Source organism: Acanthisitta chloris, unplaced genomic scaffold (assembly GCF_000695815.1).
Source record: "Acanthisitta chloris isolate BGI_N310 unplaced genomic scaffold, ASM69581v1 scaffold24702, whole genome shotgun sequence".
NCBI lineage: Eukaryota > Metazoa > Chordata > Aves > Passeriformes > Acanthisittidae > Acanthisitta > Acanthisitta chloris.
In genome coordinates, this window is record NW_008662518.1 from 10,702 (window position 1) to 27,159 (window position 16,458).

The window sequence follows — 16,458 nt, forward strand, 5'->3', positions numbered from 1 at the left end:
CAAACAAACCGTGCCCAGAGCTCTCACCAGCGTGATGGTGTTCTGTTTTCAAGCACTCCATGGTATCAGTGGTCACCAAACATATGGCTCATCAGTGAGGAATCTGTTCTTTTGGTTAATGTCTACCATGATGGCCATTAGAAAGGCAACATCTGGTACAGAAAATGCACACATGCTATTTCTGCACTCTGCTGTATGTCTCCTTCATCGAACCCAGATACAGCAGTGTATTAACTGTCTCTGCTTTTCCCAGCTGATGAAAGCAAACTGTGAGAGGCTTAGCTAGTATAAGGTGGGAGTTCTGGCTAGTTAGAGGCATCACCTTGTGTTTAAAAGGGTTTGCCCTTGAGAGATCAATAGCTCTGAAAAAGCTGCTGAAATCCTTCAGTGGCAGTGAATTTGATTCCCGCTTTTCTTTGATCTGGCATTCATGGCTCTTTGAATAATATAAATCAGAGCTGCCTTTCTCACCTACTCATCCCTCTTTCTTCTCCTAAGAGGATCATTTTTTCATGTTCTTAGGAATATATCTCTGGCTGTCTTAACATCGAAATAAAATGTACTCATTATTTGCATAATATCAGAGTAAGGGCCAGATTAATACCACCTTTTTTTTTTTTTTTTTTTTTTGCTTTAACCTATCTTAGTAGTCCTACAATAAAATACAAGAAAAGTATGCAGCTGAAGTCATGTGTTTGCACACATGTGGGTGAGAAGAGCTCATATGCCAATTCCCCAGTATGCACTGCTGCTGTTGATGAAAGGAGCCACAATTACATTGCAGTTGGGTTATAAACCCCATAATACTCCCATGACAATTATTACAGTTTTCTTGTAAGAGGAGAAAATAGATATATATTTGTCTCTTTAGCAGAGTTAGGTAGCTGGAAGTGAGTTCTGTGCCACAGTCCACCAGGAACAGCTCTTCCAACCTGCTCTGCAGTGTTTCTGCTGTATGCACTTTGGGATCTCTCTTTGTACAGAGCTGCTCTCCCTCCCTGGGATATGTCATGGTCAGCCAGGGTCCCATTTCTGATCCCCACTACAGGAGGTGAGGATGTCTCAAACCTGAACTGCTTATCTTCTCTCCCCTACCTTAGTGTTGTGTCAGGCTGCTGGGACTAATCTAAAAATGCATTTGTCCTGATCCATACAGTTAAAGCAGCATCTGGGTGGCTTCAGGCACGTGCTAAGATTGTAGCAAGTTTGGAAAAGTAAAATCATTTATCCTAAAAATAGCTCAGAACTAACTAGTGATCATGGGGTGGAGGGGAGACAGAAATGAAGATATTTTCGTTTCACTTAAGTGTCAGATTCAAAAGCATCTGCCTTGTTCAGTGCATGTATGGTATTCATTTCCTGTCTGCAGTTGATTGGAATGCCCCCTGAGTCGTTTGAAATTGAAAATCGAGTCATGCTTCTTTAATCAGCTCTAGGAAATAGCCCCCTTCCCTCAGTGTTCTAAGAAAATGTATATATACATGCGCAGAATTCATAATACAAAAAGCCCACACTCCTCCCCAGGGCAAATCCTTTCTCCCCTCTTAGAGAGAGAAGGGTCTTCACATTATCTTGCCACAGTGTACTACCTATCTACTTGCTTGCTCTTCTTCCCCATCATGTCACTGGAGGGAGGCCTTTCTCCTGTGTATCTGCTTCCTCTGGTTTCTTGATCTGTCACTCAGGCAGTTCAGGGAGGTGTAGAGAGAGGGCATGATGTCCACTGCTGATGGCTTGCTGCAAAACCAAGGCCAGTATTGCACTGTGTGTGCAGATGCCATTTATGCTAATGACTTCCAGTTGCTCGTGTATCAGTCTCCAAAGTTTTCTAAATGGACACGATAAAACTGTACACTTGAAAGAATATTTCACTGCGGGAGCGGAGGCGCGTGGTCCTGAGGCAGCTGCTCAGATTTCTGCTGCTGTTTTGCTGTAAACTCCTGGGTGTAGTAACAACCCCTTTCAGCGAGTGTTGGGAGGCACATAGTTGGTGCATAGATATGGAAGGTAAACAAGCACTGCCTTTCCTCTGCCTTCACCCTCTCACTTCCATCCAAAGGAGAACAACTATTGGTGGGCAAGGCAGCTAAGGCAGGGTCAAGTGTTTATCTGACAGCGATTTGTTGGGGTGTGTGTTTTGAGCATCAAGACTCAAGTGACTTGCCTTTTTTCAGGCACAGAAGTAGCATTGCCAGAAGCACAGGAAACATCATGTTTTTGGAATATAACACTTGTCTGCTTTCTTGCTTTCTCGTTATTAGCTTTTGCTTATGTGATGAAGTCATCATGTAACTTCTAGTCCACAGGGACTAAACACTTTCTAGTCTCTAAAAACATCTGCCAGTTAACACAGCCAGAATCATAGACACTTCTGAAAGCATAGGGTGGATATTCAGTGGCATATGAGAGGGAGACACGGAGGCTGGGAATAGCTGTTTCTTGGAAACTTAACAGCTGAAGGCAACTTTGGAAATTGAAAAGGCTTCAAGTGAGGTTACTCTTTTAGCTAGGGAGAGATGAAAACTTCATTTATTAAAGTTGGTTCACCTAGTGAAATCCTAGCTGTAGTGATTTAGTGGAATAAACTTGCAAAAGGACATAGTTTAAAACCCAGGAAAATAATTTCAGATGTATATTTGTTCTCTTCCATTTACACTGACTTTGTGTGTGCTGGCCTGCAAAGCCTGACCAAAAAGTTGTGTACAAAAAGTATTAATATTCTGAGTTACCTTTGTGGTTTTGATTGCAGTTTAAGGCAGATTTTTCCATTCTGTTGGAACCTCGTGTGCAAATTATGATGCAGATTTCAAATGGTGGGAAAGACTGGACTAATTCAATTAAATTTGGCCAGGGTATAAATGAATTCTATTTAAAGCTTTATTATTCTACTGATTTTATCCAAGTGTTTAACAAAGCCTAAGAAGAATTAGAACTTTCAAAGAATTTGCATTTTGGCACCACAGGTTATTGGAGTGGAATAGTTGGGCTACTCTTCAGTTGTATATTTGCCTGTTCAGCCACTAAATCAGTGTGTTCTGTGTGGAGAGCTCCAGCCAGGCAGTGATTACAGGGAAGATCTTCAGAGTCCTGAAGAACAACTAAATGTTTACCACCAGCTTAAGCAACTGAAAATATCTGTTAACTACAAGCAAAACTTGGCACTGAACATCTGTCAAAGCCCTACACAATTTAATTCTGTGTGCTTGGCCGCCCCCTGGATGGCTGAGAATCTGCTGAAGAACAAAGCACCAGTGTGTACTACGTTAGAAAATTTGCTAAAGGGCCTCTGTTTTTTTCCAGCAGACATTGAGCTGTAATCACCACCAAGTCCTTTTTATTATCAAAGTGTTTATACAAACTGGCAGTTCTTCACCTCCAAGCTGAACCATGTTGTTTGTATTTTCCAGCTGAATGAAAACATTAAATACAAGCAAACAACAGAGCATAAAACATAGCTGTGATGTGAAATGTGTGTCCACAACATGTAGCAAAAGGTTGCCAGATCTGAGTATAATATGGTTGGTTTTCTCCTTAAGCTCAGAGGAAAAAATAGTGTCTGCCAGTGCGTATCAGACGTAGACCCACTGTTTACTAGCGGTGTGAAAGAGACAGGGAGCTTGGTGAGAGGAACTCCAAGCAGAGGCAGAACAAAGGATGGACTAAAGCTTGATGACTACACGTGAATAAACAGGCTTGGTGGGGGAGGAATGGTGTTAGAGATGCTCTGGCACTTGGGATGTATCAGTTCAGAAGATTCAGTAAGGCAACAGCCTTTTCCTCCACCATGGAGGGTCCTGATGTAGTGTGGGCCATGTGCCTTGGAAGAGTTTTCTGGGACTTCCTAGGCCTTAGATATGAAAGGGGCCTGAACACTCCAGCCCTAGGATCTCTGCAGTTGTAACACACATCCTGGCTACACATTCAGTTCTCGAGATTTTTTGTGTACCTATGATGGCTAGAAGTTTTTAGTGTAAAAACCCTGAAATTCAAAGGCTGTGATACTGAGATAAATGTGGTCACATGCTTTTTGATTCTGCTTCTGCTGTACACAGCTCCTGAGGGCTACTGAACCAGGTGGGCAGCAGGTTGAAGGAGGGCATTCTGCCCCTCTACTCTGCTCTAGTGAGACCCCAGCTGGAGTGCTGCATCCAGCTCTGGGGTCCCCAGCACAGGAAGGACCTGGACCTGCTGGAGTGAGTCCAGAGGAGGCCACCAACTGGTTAGATGGATGGAGCACCTCTCCTATGAGAAAAGGCTGAGAGAATTGGGATTGTTCAGCCTGGAAAAGAGAAGGGTTCAGGGTAACCTAAGTGTGGCCTTTCATAACCTCAAGGGAGCCTACGGGAAAGGTGGATAGAGACTTCTTAGAACAGCATGTAGTGACAGGACAAGGGGGAATGGCTTCACACTGAAAGAGAGTAATTTTGGACCAGATATTGGTATGAAGTTCTTTACTGTGAGGGTGGTGAGACACTGGCACAGGTTGCCCAGGGAAGCTGTGGCTGCCCCATCCCTGGTGGTGTTCAAGGCCAGGCTGGATGGAGCTCTGAGCAGCCTGCTCTAGTGGAAGGTGTTCTTACCCATGGCAGTGGGCTTGGAACGAGATGGTCTTAAAGGTCTCTTTCAACCCAACCCATTCCATGATTGTGATATGCTTGGACATCCCAAGCACCTCACTGCCTAATTGTGCTGCCTCTGGCACCCAGCATTTAAACTGTCTACAGCACATCACTGGTCCAACAGTGTGTGCTGATCAACATGTCTACTCTCAATTTCTGCTGTCTTAATTGCAACAGTGCTTGTGACTTCATTCTGTTCTCCCCAGGAATAAAATCACTTCAAGATCCATACAGCCCCTGAAGCTAATGTGTGCCATAGCAGTATGCAGTGGGATGACTGGGTTTGGTCTTTCCATGGCCACAGGAACACAGGCAGATGTACTGCAAGTTAGAACTGGATACAGTGTCATTTTACTAATTTTGCTGGGCTAGATAGAAGATTATTAAAAAATAGACCATGATTAACAGACCATTTTTATTATTACCAACTGTAATCAGTGATTCATCTTCTGTTTGCACAATGTTTGAGGCAGATGCACTATTTTGGGGCCCCTTAGTGAAAGCCATTATGTACATGCAAGCCAATGTAGTCTGTTTTAAATTATTTATGAACAGTGATTATCTAAAATGTGCTATTAATTATTGAAACAATTAGTTTGTGCAGTTTTCTAAAGACAAACTAGGCCTTTCATTTCATTACTATATGTGAATGAGGGGCAAGCACATTTTAAGAAAAAATGAAAATGTCTTGGTAGCTGAGTGGTTGATGTGACACCCTTCTTGGTCTGACTTCTCTTCTGTCTGACTGGCTGGACAGTATGTGGTATTAATGATAAAATGAATTTTTCTCTGTGTATCTTTGATAAGGCTTGTCAGCTGTTAACCTCACTGCCTGCTTCTCTAACACTGTCCTCATAGCTTGTCCTGATAGGTCCTGTGCTGCTTATACTCATGATAGGAAAAAAAACCCAAAAACAACCCATAAAAACCGCTACAACAACCACCAGGAATTAGATAACCCAAGTTCGTTACAGATCTTCGATCTGCAGAGGTGAAAGTCTCATGCAGTATCCTAGTATGTTACTCTGCCTCCCCAGACTGGTTAATTTTACAGTGATCATTTAGCACTAACCTGGAAACACATGACAGCCTTCAAAATGAAAACAATCTGTTTAGGCAGGTGGGAAATGAAAACAGTCCTAATGGCTATTATGGTTTTCTGTGAAGGCCCCAGGCCTCATTTTGTCTCTGATAGCAATATAATCTTTTATAGCGTCTGTGAGGTTTCCTAATAAATAAATGTTCCGTGTTGCTGGTGGTTGAAGATGCTGTACAGGTGCATCATGAAAGCGCATTGACAGACCGTCGGTTTTCAATTCAAGACCTCTTGTCGAGATCATTTTACAAGATATTTCAAAGGAGTATACGAGAAATAAAAAAAGCAATGTAACTGCAGCAGAGATTTAGTAATAGATTCCCTTGCTGTCTGGGAGCTGTTAGGATATAAGTTGCATCAGTTTTCCCAAATTCTTTCAACTCTGTAATTAGCAGTGCTTGCAAATGTGCCTTTAGTTTGGCAAGTGGGGAGGGAATGAAGGAAGGTAACAAATATGAAGGACAGAGAAAGCAACTGCTTCAGAATATTTTGTATAGCTATAGTAACTCCTCACTTATTCCGTGTCTTGGTTGTTTTTCCAGAACTGGAAATGGTATTAAAATAAGGAAAGAGGAGGGAATGGACTCCTTGCTTGCTAAAATTGCGGAGAAATTCCCTTTTTCCCTCCTTTGGTATTTTTACAAGCTCCCATTTTTGTTTAGCTTCTCTACGGGAAAGACAAAGAGTACTCTTCCCTGCAGCTCGTGTCTGTTGTGACAGAGGGAGAAACATAATGGGAAGGCCAAGGAGGGAGTTAAAATACCCACTTCATTATTGAACTACAGTATCAGGCAGAACCTTTTTCCTGCATTCAGAGTTGTCACTTGGTGCCTTAAATCCTGCCGTGGTGCAAATCCTGCCAGGATCACCAGCATTTAAAATTATCCTCTCAAAATCCCTGTGAATGGCTCTTCTTTCATGGTTTATAGATGGACACAAAGACTTTGATATGTACTCGCCTATTGCCCTCCCTTTTTCAGTGATGGATGTTGCAAGGTGTTTTATTCTGTAATGCAAACGATATGGCAGATTCTCTCTCAAAGGTTTATTTTGTTGCCTTGTCACACAACTATGGATAATACGTTACTGTCCTTATATACTGGTCACACTTAGAACACTCAAAAATCTTCAACTGTTTTTGTATTAGGAATTTCTATAATTATCTGATCCCGTGGGGCTGCAGAACTGTAGCTGACAGCCAGCATGAGTAACCTCTTAAAATCATCTTAACGGAAAGTTTAAAAGTTGTGAATAATCCTGTTAAATTAAGGGGGAAAAGTGTTTTATCTTAAAATATTTAGAGCAGATGCATCATTTGAGTAAGAAACCAATGTGCCCAAATTAGCAAATGTCATAGCTTCAAAGAAACTGAGTCAGTAGTTCAGAATGATGTGACATAGCTTTTAGAGAAAGGCAAGCAGCACTGCTTTCCCAAAAGCCATGGGGAATACAAATTGTGTATACCTAAAAATAAACAGTGTGAAGTATAAACATGGGAAATATCATAGACATAAGATGAATATCCCCACCTGCAAAAAGAAACCCCTAAATTAAATTTCATCTACTAGCTTTGGAACACAAACCCTGTTTTCTTCAGAAAGGATGCTGGCATTGCAGTAAGGACAGACTTTTTCCTGCTAGATGGGACTTGGAAGAGCCTTTGCTGAGCTAATGCCGTAGAACAGTGAGCATGTTCTTCTTTTCACATGCAGTTCAAGCTCACCTTTATTGATGGCAGCTTCTTTTATCTTTTTACCAGAAATATACATTTTTAATAATACTGTAAATCAGCTTAGTCACTACACCAAGAATTATCTGCCTAAAAAAAATGGACATTCTATTCATTTTAGTAACTGGAAACAAATGGCCTTTCACTCCTGGTACTATGAGCAGATAACTGGACTGATCCTTCATATTGAGCATTTCTGTTTGCTTACGTTGCAGTATGATACAAAAGCCCCAAGGAGGCAGAGCTTGGACTTGTCCTGGCGTGAAAGGGTCTGCAGGAGATAACACTGGCTTTAGGTAGAGGACACATTGTTTAACCTGTGTCATTCCTGCCAGGCATTAGTCAACCCTGCTGTTAAAGCCAAGCTCCATGTTGTCCCATCACAAAGTCTGCTCTGGAGCTTGGCTGTTGCTGCCCTTAGAAATGCATACCTAAGGCTAAACTGGGGTCTTCAGGTCATGTCTACCCTGAGCAAGCAGAGCAGCCCATTCTCCCTTCCCTGCAGCAGCCTTTGGGATAGAGCAGTTATCTTGTCCTCCCTCCATTTCTCTTCTTAACATTAAACTACCCCATCTCGTTCAGGCTGTAATTAATGACAGTCTCTGCCCCAGGCAGCTTGGTAGTGGGCCCGATCAGCCTGATGTCATTACTTCACCATGACAATTTTCTAACTAACTCCATGTGATATTCCATCTGTCTGACACTATTAAAAACTTTTTATGTAGCCTTTATTATTGTAGTTGCTGAGCTCCCCACAAACATCACAGTGAGGAAGGGAAGTGCTGTTATCCCCATCGAGGCACACACAGACCATGACCTGTCAGGATCACACAGTGAGTCTTATCAGAGAATTAAATGTAGGTCTCTGAAGTTCTTAGCCAGCTCTAGTTGCACGGTACGTTAATGCAGAGAATCAGGATGCTCCTGAAGTGGCAAACAGATAGGGAAAGTATGAAATTGTATACGAGAATTTTATTATTTTTTAATAAAATCTTACTTTATTTTTAATAAAGGTAAGATTATGAGCATGATACCCCATTAAAAATAGTAAAGGAGCACATTTTTTCGGTTCCTGTCTGAAGTAATTTAATAACAGCACAATTACACCTTGTCGTTAGTCAGATATAACTGAGAAGCCATTTAATCCTCACGTGCCAAGAAGTTTGCACTTAAATTCTATTTGAAAAGTGTTAAGTTAGAGCACTAGCATATGGGTAAGGAACATAAAGTTAGAAAAGTGGTCCTCAATTTAACTTCACAGAGCTTGCTGCTGTGTGACCTGCATAATGGGTGGGCCACCAAAGGCATCTGAAAATCCCACCTGGTCTTCCACAAAGAGAAGTGTCTGTTTTAGCTTTCAAGCAATGTCAGGAGCACACACATTTTTAGCACTATACACATAGGTTAATTCAGAATGAGGTTTTTGCATCTGTGCTGTAGATATATGTATGCACTTACGCTTTTGGCACTTTCAGAGTGTGACCATTCTGGGCATGACAATACCAAGACAACATCAGTTCTGCTAAATCTGATTTTTCTCTTTACAAATGGAGTGCAGCAAGGAGGGGACAGGAGAACCACCTTCATTTTTGTTTGAAACAATTTCACTTAATCCCAGATTAACTCTTAAATCTTAGTTTACTTAACTCACTGAATATTTTCTTGTAATGTGCACAGATTATATTGTAAAATCTCTTTAAAAGTCAATTAGAACCCTCGAAGCAACTAAACACAAAAGAAAAGAAAAGGCATTAGAGCTGTTATCTATCTGAGAGCTTTGCTAAAGGTATGCTGTGGCTTAATTTGAGCCAGAGGAGCTGGATGGAGAGTGTGTTTAACCAGAAATGCTGGCAAAAATATGCTCCAGTAGAGCCAGAACCACATGTGGCCATTCCACTTTAATTGTGCTTGTTTTAAAAGATAGGTCTTTAACATTTACCCTCTCCATGCTTGCTGTCTCTTTATGAACTGAAAATAAAAACTCCCCAGGCAGTCATGCTAAGACCTCAAGCCTAAAATTTTTCAGCTGAGTCAAAACCAAAACCTGTGCTGAATCTGCCCTATGCATATTTTTTTTTTTTGGCCATAAGAATATTGGACTACTCTGCTGTGTTTTTTTCCCCGAGTCCCCAGGCCAGTCCTAACCCAGTGAGACAGTGTTTTTATGCTAAATGTGTCTCCTTGGTGAGGTAAAAGGCAGTGGCAGCAGTGCTACTGGTTCAGAGGCAGCCTGCTGTAATGTACTACAAAACCCAAAAGTACGCTCAACAATAACAAAAGCATTAACCACTGACCCACAACTCGGTGAAATTCAATCCCACTATTAGGCAAACATGAAAATGAGATCCCAGAGGAAGGAAGGTTCAGATGTTCAAGACCAGAGAAATTGGGTGAGGAACACAGACAAGGAGATGGAAGTTGTTGCAGACTGAGGGGAGAGAAGGGGAGATTGCCAGCTCAGCGGTAGGATCTTTTAATACCATAAATTTCAACATGGATTTAGCAGTCAGTGGTTTTTCTTCACTTTGAAACAAAGCAAACTCAAACGATGTGTAAGAAGGATACCTTCCACCATTTTTAGGGACACATTTAATGTGATACAATTTGATTTCCCAGGGGTTGCTTCAGAGCTTCATCTTTCTAGATGTGTTTTAAGTTAGATGCTTGCTTGTGTCAATGTGCAGCTGCTCACTGCAAGGCTGGAATGGTTCGAGAACCTGGAAGAGCTAAGTTCCCCCAGTCTGACTCAGTTTAATCTTGTGTCAGAAGGCTACAGATCTGTCTCAGTAGTGAGCTGTGGGTCTGGGTGGTGTAAGGCTCTCAGTGCTCCCTCTGCAGCCATCAGAGAGATGGGGCACTGCCAGGACTGTGCACTCTCTCAGTTGTCATTACAGTGTGTTGCTTTTCCTCCCCAGAACACCCTGACTGCAGATGACCATTCCCCTGAAGACAGCTTCACCCTGAACCCTGAAGACCGAAGAGAATACCCTGATCTCCAGGCTGCCCATCGGCCATTCCCGAAGCAGCGATTCAGGCAAGAAAGTGGACACACGTCCTTGCAAAGAGATGGACCCAGATCTTTTCTCCTGGATCTTCCCAACTTCCCTGACCTGTCAAAAGCAGATATCAATGGGCAGAATCCCAACATTCAGGTACAAATTTCTGTTAACGTCTGACCTTTTTACAACCCGCACGAAGTTATTTTACTGACCCAAGATGACTTTCAGCTTGGCTTCCATGACATGCCATCAAAAGAGAATGTGTAAAATATAATCTAATGCAATATATAGTTAAAATGTATACTTTTTGTCCTCATGCACATATTTCAGGTTTTTTCTGAATTTCTGTTTGGATAGTGTTCATTGCATAATGGTGGGTATCAGTGTAGACCTATTTATTATACTAAACCCACCTTGCAGTTGCCATTTTGGAGCACATTATCTTCATTGATAATAAATGGGTATTTTAATTTCTAGTCTCAATTCACTGTTGTAAATTTGTTTGTGAACAGATTCTCTTTTGGCGTGCTTTTATAAGATGCAACCATCCCCGAAGGTAGTAAGAGAACATGTCTTTCAGCTCAAAATACATTCCTCTGTATGGAACCAAGACTTAATTTCTGCAGCAGCTGCTTGGAGTAAAAAAAGTTGTCTGCAAGAAACTTTGTTATATGTTATTCCTCCAACTGCTTTTGGGTTTGGAACAGCCTCTTACAAGCCACTTGCATCTTGAAACTTCAAGGATTGGAAAGAGGAAAAAATGAGTGATTTGTTTTTAATTTGGAGCCTTAAAGCAAAATTGGCATTAATAAGCAGTCATTTTTAACCAAAACAATAAATTCAAATGTTGCTCTGCCTAAGATGTGCTTATAAAAACAATGCACTAATAGAACTGGTTTTCTGGTTAAATTAATTCCTGGCTTCTTATAGTCCCTCATCCCACAAAATTACCATCCTTTTGATATGTCTATGTATGTAAAGATGTAATAGATCTACTGGTGAGAGGCCAACATGCTCCAAGGGCTGGAGCACCTCTGCTGTGGAGACAGGCTGAGAGGGCTGGAGAAGAGAAGGCTCCAGGGAGACCTTAGAGAGCTCCTTTCCAGTACCTAAAGGGGCTACAAGAGAGCTGGAGAGGGACTTTCTACAAGGGCATGGAGTGACAGAACAAGGGGAAATGGCTTTAAACTGTCAGAGGACAGGGTTATATTGGTTTTAGGAAGAAATTCCTCTCTGTGAGGGCAGTGAAGCACTGGCCCAGGTTTTCCAGAGAAGCTGTGGCTGCCCCATCCCTGGAAATATTCAAGGTTGGATGAGGCTCTGAGCAACCTGGTCTAGTGGAAAGTGTCCCTGCCCATGGCAGGAGGGTTGGAACTAGATGATCTTTAAGGTCCCTTCCAACCCAAACCATCCTGTGATTCTATGACTGGCTGAGAACAAACTGCCTCCAAGCTGACACTCCATTGTGTATGCCATAGATGACTTGCAACATGAAGAAGCTTCGCAGATTTGGATCAAGTGCAGATCTAATACTTGATGGGCCATGGTAGTAGATGTGTTCAACACATGGTGACTGAACACATCTCTCAGGCTAGGAGAACCCTTTCAGAAAGCCTTAGGAAGGGAAGATTGGGAGGCTATAGGGGCCCCAGATTGTGGCATAAGGTAAATAGTGTAACATGATTGTTTGAACAATATGCAAACCACAGAGAACAGGAGGAAACAAAAACCTTCCCTGATTGGTAACAGCATACAATGTTTAAACTCAGGGAGTAGATAAAAGAGATGGAAACAGTTTGCCTTGTCTTTGTAGTAACTGCTGCTGCTATGACCTCTTTTTCCACCACCTGATCTTGGAAATGTGTCAGCAACTATGTCAGCAGTTTTTCTGGACTCTGAGGACTGGGAAGACTATTCCTGTAAACTGGAAAACATTGGGCAACATTAATACTTGCACATAAGGATGAGCTCTTTCAGAAACAGGCTCCCTAAGTTCTGCATTATATTTCCTCTGTGGATACTCTGCTTACTTAGGTGCATAAATAGGGATATACAAAGCTTCTCTAAGTTCCTGGTTGACAGTCCTGCAGCAGGTGAAACATCATGGAGATAAAACTCCCATTAATTCCTTACAGAGTCAAAAAAAGTTTATTTCTTTGCCTAAAGGTTGTAAGAGGTGGCCTACTCTTTTGGGAAAAACAAGATTTTACTGAATTCTTGATCATTAAAAAGTACCACACTGACCTGAACAGAAATAGTGACACTTTTTGACTAACAAATTTCTCATCAGCTGTTTGGCAGGTGATAGCAGAATCAATGTTCATTTTTTCTCTTTGTACAATGGCTTTGGGCCATAGTTAGTTACAGTTCTGGAAGTGTTGATTTTAAGGTTCTCCAAAGACAGTGAGGTTGGAAAGGAGAAAAAGGCCTGTGTGTTAAGATAGCATGATGAGTACATTTTCTTCTCAAACACTCACAGCCTCTCTTTCCTTCTACTAGTACAAAACTGCATAGACAAAAAATAACATTTTAAAGGTGAAATTGTAGCTGGAAATTTAAAAAAATCTAATAAAGAGACATAAAGCCTAGCCTGAAAAAGCAGGTTGAAAAGGTGAGTTCTCTTTATGGCCACTCCTTCTCTGGTTCCTGTGACACGGCACTTGATGTATCACGCTCTCATGTGTGCTCTTTCAGGGAGGAAGGGATGAATATCAGAACATCCCCACAGGAATTCAGAAAATTGACATATCCCCAGGTACTACTGTATTTCTCAGATGATAACCAAATATAAGTATAGCGGCCTGTCTTCTAGAAAATCCTCAGAAACCACAGTCAGAGCTGCAGCAATCTAAATGCAATTTGACTCTTTGCATGCAAGAGCAGGACAACACTTACTGGCCTTTTTGTGGTGTTCTAGCCTTGTAAAATCTCCCATCATTTCAAGCGGCATTTTATGCTGTAACTTTGCTTCCACGCCGATTGTTTGAGAATAACCACAGTAGCTGCTGTTGAGCAAAGGCTGACTGCTTTGGAGTGTTTTGTTTTCTTCTTTTTTGTCATTTCAACAGTTTTGTCAATGCCTGGAAGACTTTTGAGTGAGAATGTGATTACAAAAGCTGATCACACATTTTCTTTGGATTTCCTTTTACATGTGGAAAATCCTTTTTGCGTTGGTTTGCACTTGTTTGACGAGCTAGCTGAGGGCTGTCTATGCAGAACTTGTATTTGGGAAGGGTTATTATTCAGAGTAAGACAGAGTAGTTTTTACCTGTGAGTAACAGAATGAAGTCACATGGGAGGTGTACAGGAACCTGGCTATTTTCCATTTCTGATAGATCTTTCTCGTCTGTTCCAACCAGCCTTCTACAACCTCTCTCTTGCAGCCAACCCTCTGTTTGGAGACAGAAGTTTCAACTTGCAATTGAACTCGTGCTCTTGTCCCTCCCCTCTTCTTTTGACTACTGCTTTCCCAGGCTTGTGGACTGTAACTGGTATGGGAAGTGTGCTGCTCTCTGTTGTCCCACTGCTTTGCTGCATTTCTAGCAGCGCTCGACACCACAACAAATGAGCAGAAAAGGGAAAACTCACAGAACCACAGAATGAGTGCAACATTCAAAGCCATGTTCCAGATCACATTTTTAATTCTGGGGTTCAGTTGGGCCCATCAGAGATTTCAAATAGGATTGACAACACTAAATATGAATTTCAGGTTTCCAGTCACATCTTCTTTGTTCCCAGCAAATTTTGAGGGTCCTTTCATCGAGTCTAGAAAAGTGTTCTAATTTACCAGAAGTAAATTGGTGTCACTACTGATAACATTTTAACTGAAATTGTTACGTGGCACAAAGCTAAATTTACCATTTCAGTCTCTTAAAATGAACTCGTTTCTGTTCTCCTATTATAGTTACCTCATTGCTGACTTGCACATATCCATCTTTACAGAATGGTAGGTTCTGCATTGAAAATTTGCATCAATTGCAGGAAAGAGAGGATAGAATTGTTGTAGGATCCACTGCTTGCAAAATTGCACATATTGAAAACGTAGTTCTTCCTGAAACATAATCTTCCAGTTGCGTAGGGCAATGTTTATGCTAGTAAAGTGAATTCAGAAACATTGTCTCAGTAAACAGGACGAAGAAGACAGAACTTTTTATGTGCTCCCACAGACAGGGATAATATTTTGGCCAGGAGAAAATTGGATGCTGGTGTCTGAAGGCATCTGTGCTCAATACACTTGTTTCACTAGAAACTGACTGCAAATCTGCTGTTTTAATGTGCCTACACCAATTGCTTTTGACAGTTTTTAAAGGAATGTCCTTATTTGTAGCTCGTATAACCATTTCAGCTTCATACAGCTTCATTTTAAGTTTGAATACTTTTGAGAATGATTGTGGATTTATATAAGAATTGTGTTACCACAGACATTTTGGGAAGCTTGAGGAAAAAATTATCTTTACAGTTTTGAAAATCACTGGAAGAAGAGGTCAGTCTTTAAAACAGCCTCCAAGACAGAAATACTAAACCAGATCTATTTTTTAATTTTTAAGAGAACATGTCTTGTTGGAATAGTTATAGAGCATGAAAGCTTTTCCAGAGCTGCTCTAAATGCCTATTTTTTAATGATTCTAGTTCTAGATACGATTCCTTTTTTTTCCTTTTTATAAACAGCCCTCAATATAGAAACTGATCAAACAAGTTACATGTTTGAGTGCCATGTACAGGTGTATGTGCATGTATGTGCATAGTCATAGACTAATGCTATTTAGTATATCTGTAAGTACTGGGAAGAATTCACTGAGTGCTGATATTTCCAAATTTTAGACTGGGATAAGGGAGCTGCTCGCCCAAAGCAACAGCCTCTTCACACACCTCTGCCCTAACCTTTGGGTCATATGACGGAGGGATTACTAGGATGATGCACTGGTTTCCTCCCTGCCTCTGGAAGGCCTGTTAAGTTAAATGGAGCTGGGCAGAGCACAGCCAAGTCCTTGAAAACAGACTGCACCAGAGTTGACTGAAGCTGGCTTCTAATTTTTGAGTTGTAATGCAGACAATCCCAAGATTTCTTTCACAAAACCGTGAAAGCGCATGCCACATGTTTAACATGCCACATGTTAAACAAACATCTTGGTAATCAAACCTTAAAGCAGCAGAGAGAGGAATATAGGTGTGTGTCAGACTACCAGGCTGGATTTTGGTTTTGCTCTATTCATTTTTTAAATAGGCTGTGTGTTGCAAAACTCATTTTAAAGGCCTTTGTAATAAGCTTCTTCAGTGGCAAAAACAGACTGAAGGGGATATCTGATTGCACAGATATGTCTTGAAAGTTAGTGGCAGTGCTGCTGGAGGTCTGATGGGGCCTGATGGTGCTGTTCATTCCACCTGCCTTTCCTCACCAGTGTAGCACCAAGCTCAACAGAAGTTTCTCTGTCCCTACAAACTCTCTTTTCCTTAAACTGACTTGGCATCGTCAATCAGTATTTAAAGTCGAGTCTGTGTGGTTCTTCAAACTGTACCTTGCTGAAATAATGTGAGTTCATGATGACTATCACACAACTACAGGTCAGCAAAGCAAATGGAATGATTATTATGTCCCCCTGCCTTTTTTTAATCAGAGGGTTTGCTTTGATTTTTTTGTTTTGTTAGGATTTTCCACTTTGCTGAGTCATTGTTTACAGAGATACTGTGGTCTTAAAAGTATTTGCTACTAAAGTACTATAGTCATACTGATTCTCAGGTGGGGAGCACCAAAGCCCCGCTACTGGCCAGCAGTGCAGTGTCAGCTGTTCAGTAACATGATTTCATTTCACTTATTGTTAAAACTCTGGTTTGCTCAGATAGATGCAGCAATTTTGAATCCCTGAGCTAACCCTGATATTTTCAAACTCATGAAATCCATTTTAATTCTTGGTCTGTAGAAACTGAGGTTTAATGAAGTAATCATTCCAATTCCATATTTAGCCTGGGAGTGAAATATCTCTTGTGTAAAGATGCTATTAGGCTGACAACTGCTCT

General features: G+C 41.3%; 1 protein-coding gene across 1 annotated transcript in view; it reads left to right on the top strand.

The window, feature by feature from the left end:
• Positions 1-10,293: 10,293 nt before the first annotated feature.
• Positions 10,294-16,458, top strand: part of ISM1 (isthmin 1, angiogenesis inhibitor) — a 15,656-nt gene continuing 9,491 nt past the window's right edge. The window contains exon 1 of the mRNA XM_009070635.1: positions 10,294-10,596. Coding sequence (XP_009068883.1) covers positions 10,294-10,596 — 303 coding nt within the window. The remainder of the gene's footprint in view (positions 10,597-16,458) is intronic.